Raw genomic sequence first — 13,191 nt, 5'->3', positions numbered from 1 at the left:
TCTTTTAAAATATGGTTTTTCTGTCTTAATTAATAGGAAAGGATTTTTCAAAATTCCCACGGGATAGGGAATAAATGGGATTTATATTTTCACTTCGAAATGAGGCCGAATAAAGGCCGAAGAAGAGATGGATTAAGAATCGGCAATTCTTACTGACCATTAAGGATTTATTTATATTAGTAGTTCAACATACCCTTACTGGTATTCATAAGGACATGTTTTCAAAAATTAATTATATGAGACTACCGTTAGGTTAGTCCGTGGGGGAGTATCATTATCCTCCTGCGAAGCAATTATAGCTAAATAATAGGAGCACAACGATAGCGTGTTTTAAACTTGCCAGCGCCATCTATGATCGTAATAACAAACTGATTTGTGAGTGGTTAGTTCGCGATTCGCCGGATTCTTGTTTCGTCGGATTCTTGCTTGTTTGTTGTTGAGTGACTTCGATTGCCTAGAAATCGTTTAGATTCATATTTTTTGAGAAAAAAAACATAATTTCCAAGAAAAATACCACCTTAGCCCTCAATAATTGAAGCCACATTTCCATAATTTTGATTAAATGAAAAATTCCAGCGAAACAAGAATCCGCCGAATCCGGAACTAAATGTTCACATGCTTAGCCTAGCCAGTAAATTAACAATTAATAACTGTTACATTGTAAAAGACTCCAGACATTCTTGTAAACAAGTAAGTTTTTGGTAAAAAAAAACATTTTTAATACAAGCTTTTTTTGCTGACTGTAGTTTTTGTTGACTGTACTCGTAAGTACTTGCATTGTCACCCAAACTACATTTTCATACCAAATTTCAAGTCCATGCCATTAACCGTTGAAGACTTAAAGAGTTTCGTCCTGCTACCAAATTATTAGAGATACGCGGACGGAGTCCCCGATAACAGGTTACAATCATCTGTGATTAACATCTGTCATTACGTATATAGCGACCGCCACGTCATGTCTTGGAGACCTTTGCTCAGATTTAAGGACTGAGCTAAGCGAGACACGGCCGCCTTCAAAATTGACCACCTTGACTGGGAAAAGTTGGCGGAGAAATGCACAGACTGGCGCAAATGTGTATTGGATGAAGCCTGGCTTAAGGCACTTGCTGACAAGAGACAGAAACGACACCAAGGCGGTTCTGCACCAACATCCGCATCAGCAGAACCCTCTTGTCTGGCCTGTGGGCGAACATGTCGCTCTCGCATCGGTCTGGTCAGCCACCGAAGACGTTGCTCACAGGCAACACGCCAAAATTTGTCTGGAACAGACGCGTAGGCCTGATGATGATAGCGACTCCAAGTGATTCATGGCTTAGTGGAAATAATAACCGAATAAAATTGTGTTCAAACTGAAACAGCTTCTTTATGTTGGGACAAAGTTTATCTGCCCAAGTTTGATAATGTCCTAGGATCATTATAGTCATCATCATCACCACCCTAGCCTATATACGTGCCACTGCTGGGCACATGCCTCCTCCCAGAATGCGAGGGCTTGGGCTATAGTTGCCCAGTGCGGATTGGGAAATGGAATAGTTAAATTAAAGTAATCTCAGCATAATCTCAGAATCCTTGATCGCAACGCCCGTTTTATCATTCAAGCTGACTGTACCCTTGTTACTTATTAACTTTTTGGTTTTCACCCAGGTACCTAGTTAATTTAAAAAATATTGTATACCAAAAACTGGCTGGTTGTGCTGGTTCGATTATAAAATATCTAATTGTAACAAATATCTGTGATGTAAGTACCCACAATCTACGATAATAAATTTTTTTTTTTTATTCAAATAACACATAATAAAAGCAAGCTCATCTGAAGCGATAAGGCCACCTATTGCTTACCTCAGAAAATCTCTATGTATATACTTGTGTTTTCTGTACTGCTTACTGTGTTGGTGTAAAGAGTTATTGTATTGTATTGTATAGTAGATTGTACAACAAGAGCATAAAAGGAGCCATTTTACCCGAGGCGTTCTATAGCCACCCGAACCGGTATGGCGAGGGTGGATAGACACGTCGAGGGGAAAATGGGTTTAATGCTCCAGTTTTACACTCTGCTTTTCACTTCGATGGCGAGAAAATGAAATAGCAACAGTGGAAACAATTGGTCACTTACTAATAAGTACCTTTTATTTTTCACGCATTGCTACATAATTATAATACTTATTATAGTTTTATTGATTTATTTTGATTGATTTTTAATTTTACATATAATAAAAAATCATTCAAAAATATATAGAAACTTTTTTGTTTGTGGCTGTTGACAGCTGATTACCTTGGTCTTAGACGAAGATTTTACTTTATGCACTAGAGCATAAAAAGTAATTTTATGTCGCCTAGATCCAGCATAAACCCAAAAATCCCACGAAATCGGGATTAATTTACACAATTGAAATTAGGATTTAGGATTAAACACATGAATTGGGTAACGTTTTTTTATGCACCTTACTTCAACGGTATAAGACCCAGGTATGCGGCCGCACTTGGTATTCTCTCTCATCTCTGGGCAGGCCCACCCAAATACGAGTAGCCAATGTTGCAAAAGTGAAAATTTAAAAATAGTTAAATTTTCCAGCTAAAAATCGGAAGAACTTGGGAGATTTTAGTCAAAGTAAAACAACGTCCACTACCAAGTGAGAAATTAGAATATCGTATCATACGGTCCCTCTCACGCTACCGTAAACAACTATTAGTGTGAGCGGGACAGTATGAAACGAAGTTAAAATTTCGTATTGCGGAGTAGCCGCCCTGATTTTTAGAGAATTTCCCGCATACACCCACCAAACAATAATTAACTCTATTTTAGGACATTTAGATTTCATATATTTTTCACACCTCTCCTTCAGAAAAGTAACTTTTCCTCCCTGACGAGAGGGAGCAAAGTGCTACTTTTCTGTTCAAGGCTTTTCTAAGTGTTTTATTGCAAATGCCATTTTTCGAAGTTGATAATTGTAAAGCCACGCCATTTTCAATGCTGATTGTTCTTTAATAATATTTAGAATATTTTAATTCAAGTTTCTTAATGCTCAGTGTGAAAAGTTGTATGAGCCACTCGGGTGCAAAATTATTTTCATCTTGGGCGTTAACACTTGAATCTCTCATTACGCTCAGGATTCTACTTTAGAATCCCTCGCTACGCTCAGGATTCTATTGCAGAATCCTTAGCTACATTCTGGATTCAATGTACACCCTCGCCGTAAATACACCATTTTGCTCCCTCGTGACACAAATAACTATTGTGGGTACTACATTATTGAAAGGCCGTGCGTGAAGTTTTGGGGAATCACCATGCATTTTTCTAATTTGATCAGGTTACCTTTGGTGTTTTCGTATTACAAATACTGTTTTAGGTAATTGTTACTTTACTCGAAATTTAGAAATTCGTGTGACGAGGTCGCTAAATGGGCATTTCTGTATTTCAACAAAATTTGTGAGGTAGACTCAGTCCATGATTCCGAGCTGGAAAAACAGGGTCTCCAGATGTGTCCCCAAAATATTGTATGGATGTATCCGTTTTGTTACACATTTTTCTTAATAATTTTCGTAACAAGGCCAATCAACTATTTTACCGACACTTTGGGCGTCTCCTGCGTTACCAAAATTGTCTCTGGCGTTACCAAAAAATCGTACTTCCAACAAGATATTTCACGGTTTAATAGGTTGAACTTACGTAGGATGGCGTGTATTCATGTACACCATCTATTAAATTACAGAAAAAACATGTTTACTTACAAAAATCTGCAATTGTTTGAAAAATTTCGCGGACAGATTAGTGTCGGTAAAAAAGTTGATTGGCCCAACAACGGACTACCAAATTTTGTTGAAATCGGAGAGATAAACTCAGGGTACAACGGTAGATAGAAATGCCGAAATCGGGATATCGGGAGGGAAGAGCCGAACGGTAGATCTCCCGATAAATCGGGAACCTTTGCTTCACTGCGAGTACCTTCTTCTACTTGACCTCATTCAACGTAGAGCAGCTTGTCGGTGACTTGATTCCCGATCGTTTGGATTCCCTGTCTATGCGAAGAAACGTAGGTTCCCTTTGTGTATTTAAGGCTTTACCACGGTGAGTGCTCCGAAGAATTATTTGACTTAATACCTGCTGCGTAATTCCACCATCGCACCTCCCGCCGAAAGTCTAACTTTAATCCATATCTTGATGAATGGCGATCTACCACTGTGCGTTTCCTTCGGCACTTCCTGCCATTTACAGCGAAATTATGGAATCAACTTCCGCCAGCAGTGTTTCCTGACAACTATTCATGGGGGGCTTTAGAAAAAGGGGTTATTCTTTCTTAAAAGGCCGGGAACGGACTCTCCTTGAGTATAGTTGTACTCATGGGTCAGACGACCGGATGGCTAAGTGGTTAGGGCACCTGACTACGAAGCTTGAGGTCCCGGGTTCGATTCCCGGCCGGGGCAGATATTTGTATGAATAATACTTATGTTTGTTCTCGGGTCTTAGATGTTTAATATGTATTTAAGTATGTATATATCTATATAACTATATTTATCCGTTGCCTAGTATCAATAGTACAAGCTTTCAATTAGTGTCAAGTGTCCCATGATATTTATTGATATTTATTATTTATTTTATTATTATTATCATTTAATCATTTCCCATCAGATGATCCGGTTCCTCGTTTGCCTCGCTCTCATAACAAAAAAAGGTATTATTTTGAGTGTAACCGGGTCACTCAGGGAAGCAAAGAATAAAAAAATCTCTCGATAGTCTCTTCGACAAACGGAGTTTATCAAGTCAAGCATTAGAAATATTAAATGGTCCAAGTTGTTGGTGACGTCACCGTTAACGCACGTCCCACAGCGGACTGGTCGCAAGGACGTCCGCATTACCTGCCTTTCACCGAAGCGTAGCTGGCCAGCTACTACTTAATTAGAAAATCGAAGTTCGTATCGTGCCGTCCCTCTCACTCCCGTATTAAATGATATTAGCGACAGCGGGACGGCAAGATACGAAGATCAAATTTTGCACTTCGTAGTAAATATAGGGCTGGGAAAAGTATTTTCATCACACTTGCTCGTAAACAGTGTCGTAACATGCAGGCTACCTTGGTTGCAACCCCCCAAATAAAACCCTCGACCTTAATGTGCTTGTCATGAAACCCGTGGTCGGTAAATGAGTCATTGCGCGTACACATTTTCTTGTCATGAAACCCGTGGTCGGTAAATGAGTCCGTGCCCGTACTGATGGTGGTGCGCACCCTCTTGCTGCAGTACTACATGGACCACATGCACACGCAGGTTGCGGCGCATGCCGAGGGAGGGGGAGGTAGAGGGCGACGTTGCCAAGAGCACAGCCTAAGGTATCGCCAATATTTGGAAGAATTATATTTTTTCTTTTACAGATATAAAATTTTACTTGCAAATGTGATGAAAAACATTGTATGTCGCACGGGCGGTACAAGAATTACGAACATCGACTCATTAAAACCCTCAGTCTTCGACTTCGGGCTTCTAATAGACTCTTGTTCGTAATTCCTTATTTACCGCCCTTAAGACACAATGTACTATTGCTACCTCAACCGAATTTCGGTTTGCGTACCTGGGGACTACTGGGTATTTACGAAATTCGAAAATAGAACCATCCCGCTGACGCTATATACGAGAGTGAGAGGGACGGTACGATACGAACTCCTCCAGTTTCGGTCGAAAACGAAATTGAAAACTTCACTAATACTCTTCAATAAGGTTTTTTTGAGAATCACTTTAACCTTTTTTAACACCCGTCTTTTTGAGACGGGTGTTAAAAAAGTTTGACCGCTATGTGTGTCTGTCTGTGGCCCCGTTAGCTCTTAAACGGGTGGACCGATTTGAATGCGGTTTCTATTATTTTAAAGCGGGTTTTCTAGCGATTGTTCTTAAACATGTTTTATCCAAATCGGTTCAGCCGTTATTGAGATGTTGAACTTTGATTGTTTTTAAACTTTATGTTGGTTAGGTTATTTATTCTGTAAAATATTTGTTTAACTATATACGAAGTTTGCTATTTTAATTATAGTTATTCTCATTGAAATATTTTGAACTTTATCATAATTAATTATCATTGATAGATATAACATAATTTATGGTAAGCTGAGTGAACATTTTATAGCTTTGAATTTAAGATCATTGTAACCAAGTCATAATGCAAAAAAAATACAATAGACCTACGCAAAGTGTGGCAAAGTCGAAGCCGTGTTGGCGGAACCTCTCATGCAGAGGATCGTGGGTACAAACCCCGGCTAGCACCTCTGAGTTTTTCCAAATTCATGTGCGAAGTTACATTTAAAATTTACTACGAGTTTAGGAAAATAAAACCTGCACAAACCTGCGAAGCAATTCAATGGTGCGTGTGTGTAGTTCCCAATCCGCACTGGGCCCGCGTGGGAACTAAGTGAGAGGAGGCCTGTGCCCAACAGGGTGGCTCATTTAGATAGGTCAGTATGGTAGTCTGAAATTATAAGGCATACGAAGATCTTTTCTAAGGAATCATGTCATCGATTTTAATAATAAGAAAAACTGCATTCATATGTTTAAAAAAAATCTGCACTTAACTCGGAAATCGACCCAGGACGTTTTGAAAAATAAAACTTACATTATTAAAGAATATGAAATATAATGCATTTTATTCATTTTAGCTACCGTGTTGTTAGTAACATTTATTGCTTATGACCTACACAATTGATAACCAAATAGAAATAATGTACGTTTCATTTTTCAAAACGTTTTGTTTTAAATGTATGAATGTAGTTTTTCGTGTCACTAAATTGAAGATATGGTTCCTAAGAACAGATCTTCGTATGTCTTATAGTTTCAGACTTTCCCATACTGACCGATCTAAATGGGCCACCCTGTATAGGCTGGGATGACGTAAAGTGACGCCTGGCACAGTCACCAGCACCAATATCTGACACAACAAGCGTTATGTATGTGTCTGATACGACTCTATTTCTAGGGCCGGAAGGAAGTGTCAGATATTTCTGCACGCTCCGCTGTGGCAGATATTTATGCTGGTGACTGTTCAATCAATTATTTACCTATTCTGTTTGCTTTCAGAGATCAGAGATGGCGCTGTTTATGCTACTCGCCGCATGCGCGCTGACTGCGGCGCAGGCGCAATCCAACTACGACTCCCAGGCCAATAGCGTGCTGTACCAGGGCGAAGGTCTTCCAGAGCAGACCGTGCTCGATGGAAAGGTATGTACCAGCCAGCCCCATGTACCACAAAAGTTACCAGTGCAACCATTTGACAAAATTTTAGCGTTGTAACCATGTACCACAAAAGTTACCAGTGCAACCATTTGACAAAATTTTAGCGTTGTAACCATGTACCACAAAAGTTACCAGTGCAACCATTTGACAAAATTTTAGCGTTGTAACCATGTACCACAAAAGTTACCAGTGCAACCATTTGACAAAATTTTAGCGTTGTAACCATGTACCACAAAAGTTACCAGTGCAACCATTTGACAAAATTTTTGCGTTGTAACCATGTACCACAAAAGTTACCAGTGCAACCATTTGACAAAATTTTAGCGTTGTAATGAATAAGGGCACTGCCCAGTGATACGCTAACTCTTTTGTGGTACAGGAGAAACCCAATGAGACCTGAGCGACATAACTTTTTAGCCTCTGTACCACAAAATTTATGTGCTGCAATTTGATAAAATAGGCCATATTACTGCAATTCTCTGCCGTCAGAGTGCAGCACTAGCACTAAACCGTAAACAGTTTTTAGAGTATCTTAAATGCCACAATATCATATCAATTTTTTTTTTGAAATGTAGCTCTTTCGTTACTATCGATGTCAAAGTTGTTGTTGTTGTTGTTTCTTTAAAAAAATATGGCTCTGTCCATCGGAGGACAATTTTGCCAGTGTCTAGTGGTTTTTGCCGTTGTACGGTAAACAAATTCTAGAAAACCGATGTAAAAGTTATTTTGTTACTAATACTCTGGCCATGATCTGTCATGGCGACAAAATATAAAGAGAACTGACATTGTCATGTAGGTTTGCGCTGGCGTCGCCCCCTGCGCAGAGCTTTGCCTAACATGCCCTATTATGTAGCCAATGAGTAGCCTAGTACTATTATATATTCTGTGCTTTTACTGAGAGATACTTAGCAATTTTTTCGAGTTGAAGCATTTGTAACTTTTGTGATAGTTACAGAAGAAAACCTACGAGTCCTGAGGGACATTAACATTCTGGGCCCTGTACCACAAAAGTTTAGTGCTACAATTTGACAAAATTACCGAGAGAAACATAACAATTTTGTCGTGTTAAGGGATTTTGTAACTTTTGTGGTAACAGAATGAAAACCAACGAGCCCCGAGCGACATGAGCATTCTGGGCCCTGGAGATTATGTTACATACAAGTTACAAGTGTATGAATTTGACAAAATTAATATCGCTAATGCCATAAGGTTAAAGGTGCTAGCTATTTGGGCTGTGACGAGCACCCGCACGTTTACCTTAATTTTGGAGTAAATAGGCTGTGACAGACTGAGAGACCCTCGAGTAGTCCTATAAAGGTTCCGTATTCCTTTTGAGGTGCAGAACCCTGAAAAAAGTATGAAATATCAATGAACTGAAACGAAAATAATAATGATTGGTTTTTTGGAGTCTTTTTGTATTTTTTATTTCAACTCCAAATTTGTTGCTTTTACGGGTATCCCGTGAAACCATATCGAAAATACAAACTGTGACATGGATGCACAGAAAAACCAGAAAAAGAGACCAGCGCTGGGAATCGAACCCGGGTCCTCAGCAATCCGTGCTGCAACAACAACAAAAAAAAAATAACTTCATTGTCTAACATCTGATAGTATGGTGAGCTCTGGTTGAGTTCGAAACGCGTCAGCGTAATGTGGTGATCGGGTTTGAGTGTGTTTTTAGTCGGAGGAACTACATGAACACATCTTTCTTGCCTAAACGTAGCTATCATAAGGTCACGGGTGAGCAAAGTTATTGTTTAATTTAATGAAATATCAGTTTGTATAACTCAATAACCGCTACAACGCAATTTTGTTTACATTCCATTAAAATCCAACCCAGATAAAAACCGCAATGTCCCGTTAAAACCAATTTATCTGCACTTGACCAAACTATAACATTTGATTACTAGTGCCATCTAGTGCTTACTCGCGGCGGCGCAAGCGTAAATCATAAAGCCGAGTTTATACTTGCAAGAAAAATCGTGCAAGTTGCATTACATTGCGAGGCCGTGAAGCCAACGAATTTGTAGTGATTGGTTTTTTGGAATCTTTTTGTATTTTTTTATTTCAATTCCAAATTTTTACTTTTACGGTCATCCCGTAAAACCTAAAATGAAAATACAAACTGAAATATAGATGCACAGAAAAACCAGAAAAATAAGACCATCACTGGGAATCGAACTGGGAATCACTGCTATACCGCTACACCACTGATGGTCAACGGTACCGACACGAATTTCCCCTATGCACCTCATATCTCAGCTTGTTTGTTTCTTATTTAGCCACTTAAGCAGTGACGCTAGCGACATCTATGCCGTAGCCCTCATCGAGAAACTTTTTCGGCACTCCATTGGAACTAACCGCTCACCCGGACAAGAGATATCGTTACTAAGCAATCAAATTAAGATTGTTTTTTTGGAATCTTTTCTTTTTGAATTTGTAGTGGTCAATCGAGCGCCGCAATGCAATTCGCACGATTTTACTCGCAAGTCTAAACTCGGCTTAAGATCCAGCTGTTGAATTGAAATTCCGGCAATAGGGAATGTTACTGAAATTTTCTCCCGTCAGAGTGCAGCATTAGCACAAAACCGTAAACAGTTTTTTGAGTATCTTTAATGCCATAATATCGTATTATTTCAATTACATTTTTGGAAATATAGCTCTATCGTTACTATCTATGTAAAATATCATGTTACTTTGTATAAAATTTGTATTGTTACTAATAAATATATCAATACTCTTTGGTCATGATCTGTCATGGTGACAAAATAGAAAGAGAACTGACGTTGTCATGGAGGTTTGCGCTTTGCGCTGGTGTCGCCCGCTGCGCAGAGCTTTGCCGCTTTGCCTAGATAATATGCCCTATTTCTACGCAGGTATGTAGGTATATAATACCTAGTGCCGTGAGTTGTCGGCTTTGCGCTGTCATCGTTCATCCACCATTACCTCTCATATTTCGTTTTCTAGAATTTTTTTACCGCACAACGGCAAAACCTACTAGACACTGGCAAAATTGTCCTCCAATGGACAGAGCCATATTTTTTTAAAGAAACAACAACCTAGTGCCGTCCACGAAGACGCGTGATTTTGTCAAAATTAGCCATTAATGACATTGTAATAAGAACCACGGCACGCGCCATCGTGAATGACTCTAGCTATAATCCTATCAAAGGAAAGAAGGTGTTTGGTATTTAGGTGATTATTTTGCACCAGATGTCCTGCTTGCGCATTTGCCTCCCTCTCATAATAAAAAAACCGGCCAAAGTATACCTTGTTAAGGTTCCGTAGCCAAAATGGCAAAGACGGCATCCTTATAGTTTCGCCATGTCTGTATGTCTGTCTGCCTATCTGTCCGTCCGTGGCTTTGCTCAGGGACTATCAATGCTAGAAAGCTGTAATTTTGCACGAATATATATTTAAACTATGCCGACAAAATGGTACGATAAAAAAATTCAAAAAAAATTTTTTTTAGTGTACCACCCATAGACGTAAAGTGGGTTTTTTTTCTCATCCAACCTTGTAGTGTCGTCGGATAGGTCTTTTAAAAGATTTCTCGATTCAGTTATTTGCAAAATATTCAACTTTAAAGTGCAAATTTTCATTATAATCGAGCGTCCCCCCCCCCTCTCTAAAATCTAAACCGGTGGGTGGAAATTTAAAAAAAAAATCATGATGGTAGTAAGTATATCAAACTTACAAGGAAAACTATGCTCACCCACTCGTTTCTAGTTACTCGCTCTACTCGCTTCTCGCTCATCGTCGGCGGTGGAACAAGTGCCTTAGCGACCGCTAATGGTTTTCAAAGAAGTATCTAACAATAAAAGAAAATCACCCCCAACTTTACGTTTATGGGAGGTAATCTAAAAAAATGTTTTTTTAGTGCTTCTTTATTTTACCACTTTGTCGGCCTGACTAATATATATTTCATGCCAAAGTACAGCTTTCTAGTACTAACGGTCTCTGAGCTTAGCCGCGGACGGACAGAAAGACAGACAAACATGGCGAAACTATAAGGGTTCCTAGTTGACTACGGAACCCTAAGACAGGTAGGTCATATAGCACAACCAATAAGAAATTTAATTAATTTAATTTTAATTTTATCACGGTTACGTTTACAATTTCCACGTCAGTAACCATCTAAATTGACCTCGCACTGAGTACATTTTGGTTAGGAGAGGGGCTCTGCTATAACTGTACGTTTGAACGTTGCATGTAAAATAAAAACACTGAAAAACCAGGCGATTTGAGAAGTACGTACAAAAGCGGTGAGCTTATTAAACTTTACCCGGTCATTATCTGCTTACTTTGTTGTTAAACCTTATGTTATTTAGTTATTAACAAGAGTACGCGTAGTTGTTAGCTTTAACGATACTAAACATTGTTTCCACAGTCACACGGCAACTGGGTGGAGGCTATTCCGAAATATATTATATTCTCGTATTAAATAATATCTATATATATAAAAAAGCCGTGGTGGCCTAGCGGTTTGACCTATCGCCTCTCAAGCAGTGTCGTGGGTTCAAACCCCGGCTCGCACCTCTGAGTTTTTCGAAATTAATTTTAAAATTTACCACGAGCTTTGCGGTGAAGGAAAACATCGTGAGGAAACCTGCACAAATCTGCGGAGCAATTTTACGGTGCGTGTGAAGTTCCCAATCCGAACTGGGCCCGCGTGGGAACTATGGCCCAAGCCCCCTTGTTCTGAGAGGAGGCCTGTGCCCAGCAGTGGGACGTATATAGGCTGGGATGATGATGATGATTAAAATAATATTAGCGTGAGCAGGACGGCAAGATATGAAATCGAAATTTTGCGCTTCGTAGTACAGGGCCTGGTTCGTTTTGACACCCCTTTAAACGTGATTAATATTCCATTGCACTACAGATGGAAGGTCAAGTCACGAGAACTTTGTTATATGATAAAAATACTTACATTTTTTTTTAATATTTTACCGCATTATTGTACATAATTATTTTATTTGTGATTGTGTCATGCACGCACATGCATTATACAAATTTAATAATGCTTTATTTACTCATACACTTACAATAACATTACTTCTATTTCATTTTTTTAATCTAAATTTAATACAGTAAACTAAAAAGCTGGCGCAGCGGCTGAAGCGGCCGAGGGTAGGAAAATATTAAAATACCAGGGTCTCGGTTCAGCATATAACTTCGTTGCTGTCGGATTTGAGACCCTGGGTCCATGGGGTCCCGGCGCACAAAATTTAATTAAAGCAGTGCAAAAGCGCCTGGTCGACACTACTGGAGACCAAAGGGCTGGCAGCTATCTCTCTCAACGAATCGCCATCGCCATTCAACGAGGGAATGCTGCCAGCCTCTTGGGTACCATGCCACGAGACCCTTTTTTAGATTTAATTTAGTAGGTATTAAGTTTTTAAGTTAGGTTATTTTTAAATTTAGTATAATAATAATAATATAACGGCATAGAATCTGAGCCGTGGTGGCCTAGTGGTTTGACCTATCGCCTCTCAAACAGAGGGTCGTGGGTTCAAACCCCGGCTCGGACCTCTGAGTTTTTCGAAATTCATGTGCGGAATTACATTTGAAATTTACCACGAGCTTTGCGGTGAAGGAAAACATCGTGAGGAAACCTGCACAAACACCTGCGAAGCAATTCAATGGTGCGTGTGAAGTTCCCAATCCGCACTGGGCCCGCGTTGGAACTATCCCACGCGCTCTCCAAGCCCTCTTGTTCTGAGAGGAGACCTGTGCCCAGCAGTGGGACGTATATAGGCTGGGATGAAGTTAGGTAGTTAGTTTATATAGTTAAGTTTAATATGGTTATTTTTTCTTAAATTCTTATATTTATGTGAACAAAAAAGTTATTAGTTTCGTTTATACAATAATACGCTTAAATAATTATTTCATTCAGAAGACAATTTAATATTGGTAGTGAGTTTTCATAAAAAGTTAACCCAACTCGGCTTAAAACTTTAAAGGACCGGTTCGATGAAA

The 13,191-nt window shown here is 39.3% G+C and overlaps 1 protein-coding gene across 1 annotated transcript in view; it reads left to right on the top strand.

Annotated features, from left to right (window-relative positions):
* The window catches only part of pot (zona pellucida domain protein papillote), a 137,459-nt gene that overhangs the window by 81,623 nt on the left and 42,645 nt on the right, over window positions 1–13,191 (top strand). The window contains exon 4 of the mRNA XM_074105200.1: window positions 7,057–7,197. Within this exon, the coding sequence (XP_073961301.1) occupies window positions 7,066–7,197 (132 nt within the window). The 5' untranslated portion in view covers window positions 7,057–7,065. The remainder of the gene's footprint in view (window positions 1–7,056; window positions 7,198–13,191) is intronic.

Source organism: Choristoneura fumiferana, chromosome Z (assembly GCF_025370935.1).
Source record: "Choristoneura fumiferana chromosome Z, NRCan_CFum_1, whole genome shotgun sequence".
Lineage (NCBI taxonomy): Eukaryota > Metazoa > Arthropoda > Insecta > Lepidoptera > Tortricidae > Choristoneura > Choristoneura fumiferana.
This window is presented reverse-complemented; position numbering and strand designations above follow the sequence as displayed.